Source organism: Pinus tabuliformis, chromosome 2_1 (assembly GCF_031772625.1).
Source record: "Pinus tabuliformis cultivar Carrire ecotype Pingquan chromosome 2_1, CPIR1, whole genome shotgun sequence".
NCBI lineage: Eukaryota > Viridiplantae > Streptophyta > Pinopsida > Pinales > Pinaceae > Pinus > Pinus tabuliformis.
This window is the reverse complement of record NC_142299.1, coordinates 860,557,170-860,576,166: the sequence shown is the minus strand read 5'-3', so window position 1 is coordinate 860,576,166 and position 18,997 is coordinate 860,557,170. Positions and strand designations below refer to the sequence as shown.

Genomic DNA, 18,997 nt, shown 5'->3' with positions numbered 1-18,997 from the left:
AATTTAATTAATGTTTAATTAATATTTATCAATAATATATTAATTTTGATATCATTCATTTAATAAATATTTTTATAAGTATTATATATAAAAACTATATATTTAAAAATTAATATATGTTTTTATTTTGTTTTTATATAAATTTAATTTTTAAAAATGATAAAATATGTTATATTGTTTGTACTTGCCGTATCCGGATCTTAACTTTTCAAAAAATTGGCGTATCCGTATTCAAATCCTGGTAACTTAGGGCTTCAGGAATCACCCTATCATTGATCCATCCATTCTAGTGATTCCCCTCATACTGGGACTCCTCCCTTCGGTGAAAGTCCATAAAGAGCAGGGAGCTTTAGTTGGGGTGAAAGTGGGCTATCGCTCCATTGCTTCCACTTAACCTAGTAGCTGCTCTATAGGATCCCCTCCTAGGACCCCTGCGAGTTTGAGTGTTAACAATGTGTACTTGGTTTATTGAAGGAACAATTAGTCCAACACTGTGTGAGCAGACTAAAGCTATACATCTAGATGCACAGTATTATATCCATGGAAAAAGACAGATGTAAGGCAAACGTTTTATAATCCAAATTAGAAAGATCATCTTTCAAAAAAATTGACAAGGTTTTGTTAAATTTTCTGAGGGCTATATTGTTCTTTTCTTTAGGTAATTGCATTTACAAACTTTCCATCATTTACATATTGCATTCACCCCATAATTTCATAACGTCATTAGCAATTATGTCGAAAGAACAATAACATCAACAATGAAGCAGAACAGAAAGAAACAGTAGAAGAAAAACATACACAATAGGGACACCAGGAATTAGGTCAGAGACCAGGGCAAAACCCCACAAGGGGAAAACCCATCCTGATTCTCCTTCTATTAGATATTCATCAATTGTTTAGCTGAGATACAGAGTACAATGAAATAAGATATAAGAATCCCATCAGGCCTCCTAGGGCCAACCCAAGTCAATTCACAATTACCTTTGTGAACTGAACGAAACAAGGTCACATCTGCCATAGATACAATGCCACATCAGACATAGAAGCACTGCCATCGCTGTCCAAAAGAGCACTGAAATAGTCAACACGCCATCATCACATGAATCACCAAGAGCACTTTCATAAAGGGACAAACATCTGGGACACCATTAACAAGGTCTCTGAATATAAATATCACTGTCATAGTCATTCACCAAGATTTTTGCCATACATGTATGTCACTGTCCTGTACTATCATGATCACTGTTATTCATCATTTATTATTATGGAGATAAGACATAGAGTGTCAGAGCAATACACTAACGGTTACAGTCAAGGTTCTATCCATGTAGATCTCTGTCACGTAAAGAATCTGCCATAGCAACATATCGCAAATTATTATCTTGAGTACTGTAATGTATAGGGTTTCTGCCAGAACTATGCTCACTGCCTTGCCATAACTAAAGGAACTGTCATAATGGTTCACTGCCATCAAGGTTCTACATCGAGGTAGATCTCTGTCCCATTCTCATATAGAATACTGCCTGGTGGTTAAAAAGAGTTCTGCCTCTTAGATGTGAAGATCACAGTCCTTTTTCAGCATAGACCATAGCCATACAAGAGAGCTTCGAGCTGTTGAATAATAAAAGGGAGTCATTTATACTTACTAGCGAGAGAGTATACATAATTATGTGAGCACTGTAGAGCAACAACGAGCCATAGTAATCGAGCAACCGAGTAATGTCAATGAGTCATAGACATAATGTCAACGAGCCATAGAAATAATGCCAATGAGCCTATAATGTCAACGAGCCATAGAAATAATGTCATCGTGCCTCTGTAGAATGAGAATGTGCTACAGTAATCAAGAGCGAATTTCTGTATCTTATGATTGCGAGCTACAAGTCATTATGCATGCCACAGAGTGAAATAAGATCAAGCCAACATAAAGATATAGTTCCACAGAAAAACTTGTCCAACCACAGAGATATGGATGGCATGTAAATTCGTCTAGCCACAGGGAGATAGAATGCCATGTAACTTCGTTCAGCCTAGAGAGATAAAATGCCATGTAAATTTGTCCAACCGAATCAAACCAAAAAACAATGCCATGCGAAGCATAGATAATACTTCACAGAAATCACGCCATATAAATTGAGCCAGAGATATATCTACATGATAGAGTGTGAGCCTTTTGAAATATGCGAGCCATCAGAGGTTTTATCTGAGCCAATTCAAAACCACATAGAGATGTGATGTTCGAATGTCCAAAATGAGGCATATCAATAGGGTTTTTATAGTTGATTCAATATGCAAGGGGATGCATCCTTTGGGGCAGCCAACTCAACCAAAAATACAAGGTTGATTTGAATTTCTTGAGAGAAGTAGAAATTTCGAATTGCCTTTTAATAATTGCTGGCCCAAGGGTTTTGACACAACATATAATAACAATATTTTAGATTCTTCCTTAGGGTATTTGGGCTTCCTTTAGGAATTTCTCCCTGGCTGCCAATTTCAACAGGTTTATTCGACTTGGAACCCACCTTAAGTCATAGATATAAGAGGAGAATAATTACTATTTGAATTCCCAACAATGAAGAAAAGGAAAATGTAGGTATTGTGGGGATAATGAAGAAAAGGCAAATATAGGTATTGTGGGGATAAGTAGTCACTAGGGCACAAATGTAATAACAGAAAATCATATAAACATGATGCTGATAGAGAATCAGACCTCCATCAACAACTTCGATGAAGAAGAAAAGAAGGAAAATCCCTTTTGTAGATGTGGTAAAAATTTGGTTCCAAGTCGTGGTTGTGCATCCAATCACTTGCATCATTGCAAAATTATAAATGAGAAGGAAGTAGAGGTTTCCTTTGATGATGACATGCTAGAATCCGATGGGGATGAAAATTCACTAAAGGTGCATTAGCAACAATCACGTGCACTGGGTAGAGTCATATGGAAGAAGAATCAGGGGTTTATATTAAAATTATAGGCCAAAAAGAAGCTCAACCATCTATAGTAAGGTATGGCCCACTTCATCTAAAGAACAATCGTAAAAGCCAAGGCATTTGGGACAAAAAACCAACAATATTTCTTGGAACAAATATGGGAGGAATGAAGCTAAGGAACTAAAACTCAAGGGAAGCGCAGAGAATAAAATATCACAATCTTAGTAGAGTTTGGCAGTGCATGCAATTTTCTGGAAATCAATCTGGCAAAGCAACCATACCTTGTTAAAGATCTCATTGTTACAATTGCTGATGTACAACAAGCCCAAAGAATAGAAAGGTGCCATAAAGTCTCTGTATAGATACAAGAAGTCAAAGGAATAGGAATGTGCCACTTAGTAGGATGGACATGTTGTTAGGAGCAGAATGCTTGATACAATTGTGCACCTATGCCACCAATGACGAAGAACAATTTATGGAATTCAAAAATGGAAAAGGAAGAACTACAAATTATATGGGGTAGAAAGCCTATGTCAACTGCTAAAAGAACACAAAAATCTCATGCTTCCATTTCAAACATGCCTCACAAATATTCAAAAGCAAATCTGGAATCAAGATTTCATCTCCACATTTGAAGATGAAATCATCTAGGATTGCTTCCAAGACAAGACTTCCTAGAGAGGAAGGTAATGTTACATACATAGATAATGGTAGTTAGGAAGCAATAAATATAGGGAATAAATAAATAAAGTATCAATAAAATAAAATAAGATAGGACATAATAAATAATAATAATTATTAAAAGACACCCTTTCATGGAAAGGTATCAGGGAACCTCCTTAAGGAATATTTATAAGGGGCCTTCATTGTAAATATTATCATCATTATTCTGTTCGTTCAAGATATACACATTATTATAATTTTTTTTTTTTTTTTCATATCATTGAGTAAATTATCGTGGGCTTTTATACTCCAATTAACTACTCTAATACTTTGTCTTCAACCAAGTTGAGTTCTTGGTTAACAGCTTTGATGATGCTGAAAGTGTGGTTTGGACATCACATAAATTGCACTAACTAAGCTTTTCGTATATCAATTTTTTCATTTTTCTTGTTACAGTTGATCTATTGTGCTCAAATTCAATAGTTTATTGCCATAAGTGATGGCCTATGTTTGTTTTCAAGGTGGAGGATGCTGTGGTGTTTGCAATGTCTCAACATCGACGACCAAACCTTGTTCGGGGGGGCCAGGCATTTCCAGGTAGGTCAGTGATTATGAGTGCTTTATTAAATTTCTACAGCTTTTGAGTTTGGTCTCATCCTGTTATGTACACAACTTATAAAATTGATGAACATTGCATCACAGTACACTGCTGTGGAAGCACCCTTTAAAATGTCTATCTGCTCAGCAAAACACATTTTTTGTAGATTTTGTTTTCCTTGCTTCATAGCTTCTCAGCTGTTTGATGCCGTGTTTTTCATGCACATATTGATATGATACACTGCCTATATTGTGTGTGTTTTGACAGGAAAGTATTTGTGTATACTTCATCTATCTGGTTATATGTGCCATTTTGTTTGTACAATAGAGTAGACTTTTATTCGCTGAAAAAGGCAAATATTTTAAAACATTCTTTGCTTTTGTTTTTCATAAGCTTCAGAATTCTGTTGATCAATAAAAGAGAAATATCATTGACATCCATAACTCTTAATTAGTCCACTGTGGTCTGCCACTAGGGAGACTAGACCATTGGCGGAAAAGTAGTGAATTAGTCCAAAAAATAACATAGGAACAACCCCGTTCAAGCCAGTTCCTAAGCATACTGTCAACCTCAAAGTTCCAAAACAGCTGTCTAGTTTTTACAAAATTGCAGCAATGCTGTGTACAGAAAATATATATGAACTCAGAAGGTAGATCCTGCTGCCAAAACAGAAAGCCATGAAGAAACTCAACTAGATGTGAAGTCATCAATTGGAGTTGCTGGGGTACCAGGGGATGATGGACCTTTGCCTTTGATAGCATGGCCTCGATTTGGGCCAGTCGTAGGGCCATGTCTCGATGCTCGAGTGACATCTCCCGATGCTCTGCTTGAATATTATCCAATTGGAGAGAGATCTCTCTATTTGCCTCATTCCTTTCTAGCAACACCTTGCCTAATGGTATTCATAATTTCATATTTCCCTTCATTTACATATTTGCAAGTTATTCACCCAATCTCCGAGGATTGGTTGAATAACATTCTCCCCCTTGACCTGAAGGGTGTTTGTGTGTCCAAGCATCATTCTGAATTTGTCTCTAGCAAGTGCTTTAGTGAAGATGTCTGCAATTTTGTCTTTTGTGGAATAGTGTCTTAGATGAATAGTCTTGCCCTCTACATGATATTGAATGAAATGATACTTTTGTTGATATGTTTGATTTGATCATGGTATTTGGGATTCTTAGCCAACTTAATTGCATAATTAGTGTCAATCAGAAGGGAAGTAGAGTTCACATGTTTCTCCTGCAAGTCTTCAAGAATTTTCCCGAGCCACACAAATCTCCTTTGTTGCTTTTGCAACTACCACATACTCTACGTCTGTCATGGAATCTGCTGGAATTGGGTAATATTCCTGGTGGGAAATATTAAATGATAACAACGAATAAAGCGTAAACATGTAACCATAAAACTAACACACCAGCATAATGACAAATTGCACCAGAAATTGTACCAAGAGCTGAGACATTTTATTAACTGAGAAAACAAGGTACATATAAATGAAGAAAATGAACCTAGGCTTGCTACAACAAGCTAATCAAGTTCCAGGTGAAAATGGAGCTCCCCAAGTGCTGGAAATTTCTCTCCCAAGTCTCTGCGCAGGTCCAGTAAATTCTGCTACTGTTGGCTGTTAAGGAATTGGTGTTTTGGGCCTCTAAATTACTCAGAAAATTCCAGAAAATTAACCAAAGCCTCCTCACGAGGAACCCAGAATAACCCAGAAAAATCTCATGGACTCAAGTGGTGGAAATGGTCCCAAAATAAACTGCATCCTCCAACAAATTTTGTTGCTGACTGCTGAGTGGAACTAGGAATTCTGCCTTCAGGTGTGCTCAGAAAATTCTGCAAAATTAATTCTAGCCTCCTCTCACAAAACCCACAAAAACCTAGAAAGGGTTTGGGCTGACTCTAATGTGTCCCGGTGACCCCAATTTGTTCGTGACCCTCCCATTGGCTAGCAAAACTGGTTTTAGATGAAATTTGCTACAAAATGCTCTAAAGCCCTCGTAGAAAATCTCCTTCCCCACCGGTTACTTCCTCTCAAATTTTCCCTTATTCCTCTGTAACCACACCATAGATTCTCCTTGCCCAAGTGATTGCGCAACAATGCCAAGTGAGCCCCTGAGCAAGCCAATAATTGGAGCAACTCAACTCTCTTAAATGCCTCACCAACAGATCTGCAAATTGACAAGAAATTCTAGCCCTCTTTGTGGAAGGATTCTCTGCTAATTTGTTGGCCCAAATTCCCCTTTTTGTTAGCCCTCCCAAGAGCCACAACTTTCTCTCTTGCGTCTAAGGAAAGCTCGCTCTAGCTGAAGGAAATGACTGTAAATGTGACCAATGGAAACTCTGAACTGAACTCCCCAATTGCCTCCCTAGGGAGATACTCAAATTTCTCCGAAATGAGGGTGGAATCCTCACTCGGGAATTCCTTATTCTGAAAAGCATGGATGTCTTGGTCAATCAACTCAAGAGAATTAATGTTAAATTTTCAAATGATCAAAAGTACCAAATGCAAGCCTCCAAGCTCTTTTTATGATTGTTGGCCCTCTCTCCCTTGGTGGTCCCCACTTCCCACTAATTCACACCCCTTCCTCTCTCTCTCTTCTCACTAGTGCGGATTGCTCCATTGGGTCGATTTTCCTTCTCTTGTGGCCCGCACATTCCACTAGAGCTATAATTTTCTATTTCTTCTTAGTCCCATATGCCAAAAATGTCTCCAATGCCCAGATTACAAAATTGTGCTATGCTTAGCACTTTCCCAATAAACTCCATTAATCCCCTCAAATGAAAAATTAAAATTGGAGATATTACAGATTGATTGTTTGCATGACCTCCAGGAGATAACGTCTGATCTAAGACTCATAATATAGCTTGAAGTAGAGACTCCACTTTCCTTATTTCCGTCACAGTCTGAATCGAATATTGAATCCAGATGAAGTCATCCACCTATGAATATTTGAGTCCAAAGTCTTGAGTTCCTTTCAAGTACTTTATAACTTTTTCTGCAGTAGACTAATGTCCTTCACAAGGCTGTTGCATAAACTTGCACATGTTTCCAACAACAAATGAAATATCTGGTCTGGTAGTTGTGAGGTATAGAAGACTTCCCACAAGTTGTCTATACTTAGTTTTATTCTCAAATTCATTCCCTTTTTTAGATGTGAGCTTCATATTTTGTTCCACTGGAGTAGAAAAACGATTGCAATCAACCATGCCAAAACTTGTTCAATAGTTCTCCAATGTACTTCTTTTAAGACATGAATATAGACCTTGGATGTTGGGTCACTTCAATGCTCAAGTAGTAGTGAAAGTGTCCCAAATCTATCATTTTACCTCCTTTCTTTAACTCTTTCTTTGTGGTTGTAATACAGTTTTCATTGTTCCCTATTATCAATGTATTGTTTACATATACCATAAGATAGACAATAGTTTGTGAATTTTCATGACAAACAAAGTTGCATCATCAAGATTAAAATGTTTGAAATTTAATTTCAAAAGATGCTTAGTCAACTTTTCATATTATGCTCGTAGTGATTTTTTTAGGCCATATAAGTATTTATCTGTTCACAATAAAATCTTCTGCCTGAGACATGAGGACATATTCTTTCAAATCTTCATTCAATAAAGCAGTTTTCACATCCATTTGGTGAATTTTCCATCCATTTTGTGCTGCCAAGGAAAAGAGAGTTCAAATGGTGGCCCATTTTGCTATGGAGGCAAAGGTCTCTTCATATTCAACACCTTTTTGTGCAAATCCTTTTGCCACGAGCCTTACTTTGAGATTCTCAAGTGGACTTGGCAGGTGCATTATCATCCTCACCTTCACAAAGTCCCTTCCATAAGTCATTAAAAATGAGGGTATGCTTGATCTTTCTTGATGATTCTTTGTACTTCTCTTTGCTAGTAATCACCACCAACAATGGAGATGAGGGAATGCATTAAAAAAGATATTGAGGTGAGATCTTCATAATGTATGGTTAATCTTAGATGGAGGACTATTGTCACAATGTCGCCCTTTTTGCATGAATGGCATGTAAGTTGTGTCTTCAACATACCACAGTCAAACTCAATGCATTTCAGAGGTGTGAGAAGAAGGCCTAGGGTCAATTCGTGACAAGGATTTAAGATCTCTAGGAGAAAAATTAGGTCTAGCTTAGTGCTTTTGATACTATAGAAGAAATTGCAAGGGGTTATGATAATGCAACTAGGGCTCTGAGTGTTGCTAAGGCAATGATTCATTGATGAGCACATACTGGATTAGCATGTAGATGTGCCTCTTCACACCACTTGACAATTATGATGCTTGTACAATTGTGGGTCACAGACAAAGCCAAGAGAAAACATGGGAGCTTGGTAGGTAAATTTGAGGTTTGTTTGAAGCTCAAAGAAAAAGGTAGGAGTTGACAATGTCATGGTCAATTCACAAACTCAAAAACTAAAGACCTCACTACACAACTTTTTGAATCATATGGTGTCCAGGAAGTGCTTCTACATGCAACACAACAGAATAGAACTGAAGACAATGAGATCCATACACAAAATAATGAGAGGGAGAGAGAAGGCTGATTGCTTTCGCTCAAGACAATTAGGATTGTATGCTTGGCCTTCCCCTTGTATTTATTATATTTCCCCGTTCAATTCATAATAGTGAGAAGAGGAGGTCCAATTCTCCATAATTGGCCATCAATATGCATCGTTTTAGTTAGTTGAGCTTGAACGGGAGAAGATAATCTAGTTAAGTGGCCCTTGCTTGAGTTTAATTGAAGTGTCTTTAAGTTGTCGTGAATATCCTTGAACACAATTTAAGCTAATTTGACATGGGTAAAAAGTATTATTGGCAATTTTTTCCATGATAAAAATATCTCAAGGCAATTTTATCTAAGTTCAACTTGCCTAATTTTCTCTCAAGCAATTTAACTTGTCATAATTTTCCTTCCTCAAACCTCTTTTAGCAATTTGACTTCGTGTAATTTGAGGAGGTCAAATTTGTATGCTTTTTTACGAATGAAAAAAGGGTGTAAACTAATGATAAAAAATAGAAGGGGAGAGAAGGGAGGGAAACACACTAGGAGAGAGGATATATGAGAGAGGAAAATAAGATTTCCTTTATTGCCATGTCACATTCATGTGCTTTAGCACCTTACCAACTACTCATCTGAACTCTTGACACTCGTCCACTCACAACTGTTGCCATGTCAACCCCTCATATTGTTACATCATGTTGCGAAAAGTAGACATGCCAAGACTTGCATTATTGCAGCCCCCCTTAAAAGTAGGGAAAAACAGGAAAATACTCAGAATAGATTGGGGGACCCTACGATATATAGTACTCCTAAATATAGACACTATTAAAAATAGAAATCTCATTTCATGCCCACAATATTATACTTATTAGACATAGAATCTAGTGGCGATCCCAAATACACTATTGGGACTACCATGCCAAATATCTAAAAATAGAAATAACTTGGGTTCTGACGAAACCTCCCTCATCAGAGTTGGTACTCAGTGGGGATTTTGAATATGTAATCAGACATGACATGCCACACTAATAAAATTAGAAAGTCCTCAAAATCTCATGAAATAATACTCATTGGATTTGTCTTTTAGTAAGGAATCCAAGTCCGCAAGCATAATCAACATGCAAGTATTGCTAAAAAGAACAGAAAGTGATTGCATGTTTCTTGTAAGTAGCTCATCGAACTCGAAATCTCACAATGATTCCAAACATACCATTATTTCTTACATGTGAGCCTTTAGACCTAAATTGCTAAAAATAGAAATTTCTCTCCATGTCACTTGAAGAAGCCTCACTGGAATCTTGAGTTCATAAGGAGTTCGAATATGTAATAAATACTGATGTACAATCCTTGGAACTTTGTCTCCTACCAAGTAGGGAACCTGCTAAAAATAGTGACTTTGTCCAATCTGTGTAACATTGGGTCATCAAAAAATCCATCCTATAACAAGTCCCCCTGGCACCAACCTCCAGTTTAGGCCAAACTCTGTATTTGAACTTCCAACATGATGAAATGTGCTGGTCCTCAATCATCCAAATTTGCAAGGGGGAATTTAGGGGTTATCAAGACCTTATAGTCCTAGGGTTAGACTTTGCATGCGTTAAATTGGAAAAGTATAAATATTGTTTTTCAGGCATGTTTCGGCCATTAATTAGGGCTACCTCTAGGGTTTTTCTTGAAAAATTGCTGTAGTTTAGTCCAGTGTTGCGAAAATCGTGATTTTATTGCGATAACATCAAAAAATCGCGATTTTTTCATTTTCCCGATAATATCGCGCGATTAATTCAGTGATTTTTTTTATTTTGAAAAAATTGGGATTTAATCCTGATGTTTTTTTTGTTGCAATTTATAAATTTGCCTATTTTTACTGATTTTATCTCGATTTTTATGAATTTTTCCAATGTTGCACTAATCGTTATCGGGATAATGTCGGCACGAGGAAAAAATCTGAAAAAATCGTAATAATCGGGAAAAAATTGTTTGGTACAAAAATATTCATTTTTTTTCAATTTTTTTAATATCTAAACCATCTACAACATAAAATAAATACATTGACACATAAATATGATAAAAGAACTAATATATAAGATGTTTAATATCATTTCTAGTGCTAAAATCACACATAATAGTGAATCATGTCCTGAAATAGTAAGTCCTGACTCCTGAGTGCCAACTGAACGTCAAAATATCAACAAAAAATATAATAATGTATCTCATATCATGAGTCATAATGTCATATACAATGAAATGAACCAAATAACTAAAGTCTAATACTACTGATTTCCTTTGGCCCTCTAGATGTAGATGTCGGTGGAGTTGGCAGGCCGCAGTAGACTATGGAGTTTGCTGTGCTCTAGAAGCTGAAGAACTAGGAGGTACAGGAGGTAGACCACGTCCTCTACTTGTGACAAGGTAGCTTGGGTCACCTCCTCCTCAAAAATATATATATATATATATATATATATATATATATATATATTTTTTTTTTTTTTTCCCACGATTTTTTTCAAAAAAATCGGGCAAAAAAATATTTTCCGAGTACTAAGCGCGATTTTATCTTTTTGTTGAAAATATCGCGATTATACGATAATATCACAATTTTAACAACACTGATTTTTTCCCCTCGCCAATTTACTCTCGATAACATTTTCGCAACATTGGTTTATTCCCTAGTTCACTTATTAAATAGTCCTCATTTTTCACTCGTCTATTATAATTTTTGGGTTATTTTTGTATTGCTGTTATTAATATTTGCATGTTGTAATTGAGCTGATTAAAAATGTACTTTATACAAACCATTTGTAATTTACAAATAACATGTGTTCGGGAACCTATTTGACCGGTGCAAGACTTACTAAGTTCTTTAGATCTAGCCATAGGGTCCTTTGAACTCATTGTCTTGGTATTACATCTTATCTCACCCAGAACACTAATTATAGAACATCTATCCTTGAGTGATTTTATTAGTAGAACCCTAAGGGGGTATTTAGCTTGTGATAATTTGGGTTATATAATCTCTAAGATCTGCTGGGGAAGCCTCCCTTGTAAGCATCACATTCGAGGTTACCAACTAATTGACGGTACAAAGTGGCATCAACTTTTGATGTAGTGTAGGCGGCAGTAAGTTTGACGCCATATCGAAAGGGAGAGGGGGTTGGTTTATAATATTCCATGTGAAAACAGTGAAGAAGGTCACATGCATACTTATCTAGGGAAAGAGAAATTCCTTCCTCGGTTTGGAAGAATTGGAGGCCAAGAAAATAATGAAAATATCGTGTCTGTCATTTCAATCTTCTTCTAAAGGCTTGAATCACATGGTTTCAAAGTTCAGGGTCACCACCAATGAGGATAAGGTCATCAACATGAACAAGGATTATGAGATGACTTCATGCGTTTTTGGTGTAAACAGTGCGGTCAAAATGACATCTAGAGAATCTACTGTCAAGAAGAGAGCTAGCCATTTTCGCGTACCAAGCTTGAGGAGCTGTTTAAGACCATAGAGAGATTTCTAAAGGCGGCAAACGAAGCTGGAGACACTCTGACCAATACCGAGAGATTGTTCCATGTAGAATTCTTCTTGTAGATCCCTATGCAAGAAAGTGGATTTAACATCCATTTGATGGATGTCCCATCCATATGAGGCAGCAAGGGCTAATACAAGGTGGATGGAATTCATTATGGCGACAAAGGGAAAAGGTTTCATGGTAGTTAATTCTTTAACTTGAGAGAATCTTTTAGTAGTTAACCGGGCCTTACGTCTTTCAATACTTCCATCTGATGCATATTTAGTTCTATATACCATTTACATCTGACAATTTTTCTTCCATTTGGAAGAGGTACAAGTTCCCAAGTATCGTTCCCTATCAAGGAACAATATTCTTCATTCGTTGTTGTTTACCAATTTGGATGTCCTGAAGCTTCTGCAAATGTTTCCAGATCATGAGACCCTGAAACTTGTGCCAAAAGAGAGGAGGCTTGTTGGAACTGTGAACGAGTATGACGTTGATCTGTTGACGGTGTTGGACCTGCCAACATGTCAGGGTATCTCCCCGGTAAGAAGTCCCAACTAGACCTCAGACCATTTGGAGGAGGAGTCCTAGTAGTGGGTAGTACAGTATCGCCTTGACTGCGGTTGTGCGCAGTGGTAAGTAAGATGTCCTTGTTGGTGGCAAGGGTGTGACCTTGCAACAAATCAAGGAAGGTGCATGAGAGGCTCTAACACACAGAAAGGGGAGTGAGTGCGCCCCTTAGAAACCTTGATAGCACGCAACTTGAAAGGGAACACACAAGCATAAAGACATCACGAGATGGAAAGCAGGATAGTTGACGACCCAAAGTGATGGGTTATATCAACAACACACTTCGGTAAGATTCTTACAAACACATATAGAATAGTCCATACATATATGCGTAAATAACAACTACATACATCATTAAAGTAACAAGGATAGCCGAACTACAGTAACAACATATGCATGAAACATGCTGGCTCTCTTATATTAAAAGAGCGACAAATCCAATCATACATACGACCGTGACTTCCACTAGCCCCGATAGTGGAACATTACAGTGAATGCCGCCTGCTCCCCCAAAGAGATGTACTAGCTCTGCACTTTGGAAAGCCAAGGCTCGTTACAATACACTCCAAACTTTCTCTAAGTTACACCTATAGGAAGCTTGGCTCCCAAAAGGTTTTCAATGAGTTATGAGGTTCTATAAATAGCAAAGGGTGGGGTGACCCTTGACATTCCCCTTTGTGACTCTTCACGTACCTTCATGACTCTTCAACTAGTAAATGACTTTTACATTCTACTATAGACACTTGATCTTTCACTTTTACAACATGTTTATATTACAATCTGCACATGTACTAATGTGGGACAAAAATAGGCTTGAGTAAGCCATGCAAGACATCACTAAGACTCAGACAGCTGTAGAAAGACTAACTCTCGACATCCTCGCGATGATCGATGGTGGCGAACTAATGCCAAGCTTGGTAGTTTGTTATGGTGTCTGCGTGCTCTGTGGTGACATTCTTCTAAAACCGAACTCTTGCCTCTATTGCATCTGGGTACACTGGTTTGGCACCTCTGTTCAACTCGTCAGATAACATGCACATCGTAGTCTTGAGTGCAGCCGGACTAGCAACATGCTGATGCATAATGTCTGCATTAGTGGCTACGCGCATCAACTAATCAAAGTACATGTCCAGCTCCAGTCGAACTTGGTTCTTTGACTTCGCCTCGGTGAGTGTGCCAATGGATGGGATCACATGCATGCGCACAATGACATCCATGCTCCTGAACACTTGTGCATGTGAAGCTTGTAAATAGGTGATGAACTGCGGGAGTTCCTCATAGTTCCGGATCTGACTCCGGATGCGTGCCTTCAACTCTACTGCCTTTGGCTTCATCATCTTTGGCAAGTGCAATGGGGCTCCTTTGTACCTCATTGTCCATGTTTGCATGTGATCAACAACAATGTGCAGGTCTGACAAGATGTGTGCTCTCCTAGCGCAACACTGCTGCAAACCATTGAGATGAACAACATGTTGGAAATACTGAGAGGGGGGGTGAATCAATATTTCTTTTTCCCACTGTTATTTTACTAGTTAAACCATTTATATTTCAGAACACAAGATGAACAACAAGTATCAATGATTTTATTAATATAATCTTTGCAATAAAATAGATACAATATATAAATGGTTGCAATCAGTTCCCAAGCACCAACTTGGACTTTTGTGAGGCTCCAACCTCCAGAGCTCCAACTCTATTTCGCCAAGGCAACAATCTTGGACTTAGGAGCACCAACTCCCAAGGACTTCAATCCTTCCAGTTCCTGAGACACCAGTCCCAAGGACACCTATCCTTCCTACTACTGAGACACCAATCCCAAGGACTCCAATCCTTCTTACTTTTGAGGCACCAACCCCAAGGGTTCCGACCCACTCTTGTCAAGGCATGTTTGATAGTAATGTTCTGCTCTCAGAACTCTTCTTCACTGAGTTTTATCTGTTTACAGCTTCACTGTAGTCTCCATGTTATAGCGTCAATGACAACCGGTTTTCTTATGAAAGAGTCTTTGCAACTCTTCATACTGTCCACACAGAGTCTCCAATAGATGACCTTTGATAATGTATCCACACAGATTTAGTGAGTCTACTATTAGCTGCACTAATCTCTGCATAAGAACCAGCTTTCTATTCAAGCATTTTTCCTTACTGCCATAGTAAATGCTTCAGCATGACTACTTCTCCCCTTCGAATGCCTCTTGTCTTGTTGGTCCCTCGACCCTTTTTTGTTTTGTTGGACCCTCTAGCTGCCTCTGTTTCCTCCAACTTTTACAACAACATTCAACACTGCTTGTTCTCCGTTTTTGTATCTTTCTAATGCCTCTGACCGTCAGTTTCCTGTTTCCTTTGGCTCTTTGGCTTCTTCAACGCTCGCTTCAGCTTTCTCTACGCTGGCTTGTCTTTTGGCTTCCTTCTTCTTCATTGCTTTAGCTTTTCAGTTTCTTCCGCGCCGGTTTTTGTATTATTGCGATGGGCGGATGCGATATATCATTAAACCATTGCATAATGTTGCAGCGGGTCTGCATATATCGCATTTATATGATAGTTATATATATATTGCAAATTTGCATGTTTTAACGTGGCAAGACTTAAACCACATATATGAAATACACTTAAAACTCGCTTTGAAGCACTTACCCGGACTTCACCTATTTATACACCCGGACATATATGTCGTCAGGTCTGCACATAGATATCGCAGTCGGGGGTTTTGGGTAGTGGCACATAACCGAACCGCCGATTACAATATCGTCGATCTCTACATATTTCTCTGCTTCGATAGTGTATTCCTCTATATGTACATGTTTTTGCCTCCGATAGTGTATTTGCATGCATATACACTATATTGTTCTCGATAGCTCCCGATAGTGTATTCTTTGGCATTCTTTGCCATACTTTGCTCCGATAGTGTATTTCGCATATACATATATTATATACAGCTCCACTCCTTTTAACTCTTCCGCATATATGTATTCTGCTCTTCTTTGGCTGGCATACATTATTCCCGATAAGACTCTTCCTATTCTCTCTGATAGCTTTGTTTTGCTCTTTGCTCCTCCGATAGTTCTGTTTGCTCTGTTTGCTCCTCCGATATGTTCTTCTTTGGCATATATATATGACATATATATATGGCTCCTCTTGTAGCTTCGATAGCTCTGTTTTGCCTCCTCTGGCATGTTAACTCCTCTTTTGATGACTTCTTCCTCTTGGTTCTTCTTGGGCATGTATTACATGCAATGCTCCTTCGATGTCGCTTTGTTTTGCCTCCTTTGGCATGTTAACTCCTCTTTTGATGACTTCTTCCTCTTGGTTCTTCTTGGACATGTATTACATGCAATGCTCCTCTGATTTGGCTCCTCTTGCTCCAATGTCTTCCTTTGGCTTTGCAATGTCTTTCAATGATGTCCTCTAATATTCTGCAATACTCTTAAGCATAAGCGATGGCTTTGATATGCCTCCTTTGCTAACTCCTCCTTTAACAGACTCTTGCTTATGGCTTGGCTATCTTGATGGCCTTGCTCCTATCTCTTCATGGATCTGTTTTGCTTCCTCTTCATGGATCATCTAGTATCTAGAATATTGCCATATTGACATCAATGACAACCTAGGTCAACAATCTCCCCCTTTGTTATTGATGGCAATATTCTTCTTCTCTCCCCCTTTGACATCAATGGCAAAGGAGTGCTCTGGGACTCCCCCTATCAAACTGCTTCTATTCTTCATAAATAGTAGGTCTTCATGGGTCTAGGACTCCCCCTGTCATAGTGCTCTTCTTTTTACTCAAGATAGAAGGATTGATGCTTTATCATCAATTAGCACATTATTCCCTCTTCATGTCTCAGAACTACTTTATCATGGCTTCAACAATGCTTAAAGATGCTCTACTTCAATGCTTTCAATCAGATTGCAAATAGCCATACACCAAGTGTCCAAGTCCAGGTTTTTATGCTTCAATCCATGTTGTTATCTCCATAGTCAGAATTGAGAGGCCTTCATAGTCCGAATCAAGAGAAAATGCCACTGAATTTTTTTTCTTGCCATCTTTCTTCAGATCTGAGTTCCTTTGTGTTTCTGTGCTTCTCCTTAAGTCACTGCCATCTAGTATTCAACATCATTGCATTTGGATGAAATGGTGAGAGGTTGTGCCTCACTGTTGCTGTATTTTCTAAGTGACCAGTATTAGCTTAAGTTATATTTGACTGCACGACATTCTCCTTTCTGTGAGCCATCTTTTCCTTGTGTTCTTGTACATATCTCAGCAAGTTATTTCCCTAGCAGATTTAGATATCCAATCTGTGACTGTCTTTTAAATTCATTTTGCTGATTTGCATCTTCTTGCAATGCTTCAGTTTTGTTATATGTTGCCAGCTTCTCTTACTTCAAACTCCATTCCAGATGTATCTGTTTGTTTGAAGATTGCCTCTATTAGTGTCCATAATTTATCTGTTCTCACATTGAATCCCTGAGTCAAGACATTTAGCATCTGTAATATCAGCACCATAGTTATTTGCCCTATTTCTCTAGCATTAGATGACTTTCTCTGTTTCTCCAAATACTACTTAGTGATTAAGTGGAAAACATCTTTAACAACAGTCCAAAGAATGATTACAGGATCATGTTCTTCGATGGAGTACCCCTGAGAAATGATCTTTATCAAAGAATGACTGTTAATATAACTCAACAAGGATTTCATAGGGACCCTTTCACTAATAGCTTCTGCAATAATGATCAAGAATCACAAGCTCCCCTAACTGTATGCATCATCTCTTTTTGGCAGAGTCTTCCCATCAAATGCTTAGATTGTCAAAATTCAGGCCAATGACATATGATATTGGCTGGAGAGTTCAAGTGACTTTCGGATTGTATTTGCTTCCTTCTCCATACTTGTGTAACTTTCTTCTTTTGCATGGTTCTAGCTTGTGTAAGAGCCCAAGTTAAGTTACAACACGTGCCATATGACCAATGTTATGACACTTGAAGCATTCTACACTGTTCATGAATAAGAATTCATGATTTCTTCCTGCAAAATTGTTTCTTGGAGATTGTTGGGGACTATAATATCTATCCCTATGATATGCTTTACAATCTTTTGCCATGTGACCAAAGTTTGTACAAGAATAACAATAACTAAAAAATGAACTTTGGTACCTGGGAGATGGAGATTTCCTTGATGTGCTTCTGAAGCCTTTCTGCCTTGAGATCCTTTGATGATAACCATTGCCTCTCGCATCTTTGACATCATCTACATTTCTTCTTGCAGCAGGATTTCTTCTATTGTAGCCTTGGTTTTTCTCCTTGCCTTTGGTGGAACTGGGAGCATCACCATTTCTTTCTGGCTTCTTCACATCCCTTTCGTTTGAAGCATTTTCATTCTTGTTTGAGGATTCACCTGCATATTCGAGACTTGATTTATCAAATGGACATCTGTGATAGCTGAGCATGTCATCCAAGGCCTGAGAGCTCTTCAAGATTTTGTTCATCCCTTCAACCTTTTTTTTGAGGAAGACAATCTCTTCTTCCAATCTTTCACACTCATTATTCTTCTTAGCAAGTTGTTTCTCAGTTTCTTCCTTGATACAAGTAGCTTCATCTACTTTTATTTTAAGGGAGATGATATCTGACTTCATTTTGAAGATTTCTTCATTCTTTACTTGATTGCTCTCCATTTCTACCTTGATCCTTGTAGCTTTACATGTTTTAGCCTTGAGAAACTTGATGTTAGATTTTAATTTGAAGATTCCTTCATCCTTTGCTTTTAGTTGACAGATCATGGTGTTTCTTTCCTTTCCTGCTTCATCAACCTGTCCTTCTATGACTTCCAATGCTTCCATGGTCTTTTCAGCTCCTTGTGCTTGTTTCCTTGCTTCTTGTAGTTGAGATTTGAGAGAGGAGACCTCTACCTTGTACTGACCAATCTCTTCTTCAAGTTTGTTCAAGCTCTTGTGCCTTTGTTCAAGTTGACTTGACAAGGTATCTTCCCATTTCTTTACTTTATCCAATTGATTTGTCATAGATATGACTTTTTCATGATGCTTTCTTTTGCTTTGATGAAATTCCTTCTTAAGCTTAGCAAGCTCTTCATCCATTTCTTGTACTTGAAGCTTGACAAGATCAACTATATCCCTTGTTTGACCTTGGTCACCAGCTAGTGCTATCTTCTTAAGTTCCTCATTTTCCTTTTTCAAATTGTTAATCTCTTCCATGGCAGCCATA

General features: G+C 38.0%; 1 protein-coding gene across 2 annotated transcripts in view; it reads left to right on the top strand.

The window, feature by feature from the left end:
• The window catches only part of LOC149203395 (coiled-coil domain-containing protein SCD2-like), a 405,302-nt gene that overhangs the window by 191,626 nt on the left and 194,679 nt on the right, over nt 1-18,997 (top strand). For both annotated transcript variants that reach the window (XR_016253953.1, XM_089403421.1), the window contains exon 13: nt 4,116-4,191. Coding sequence is in view for 1 of the 2 variants with exons in the window: in XM_089403421.1 (XP_089259547.1) it covers nt 4,116-4,191 (76 nt within the window). In the remaining variant the exon portion in view is untranslated. The remainder of the gene's footprint in view (nt 1-4,115; nt 4,192-18,997) is intronic.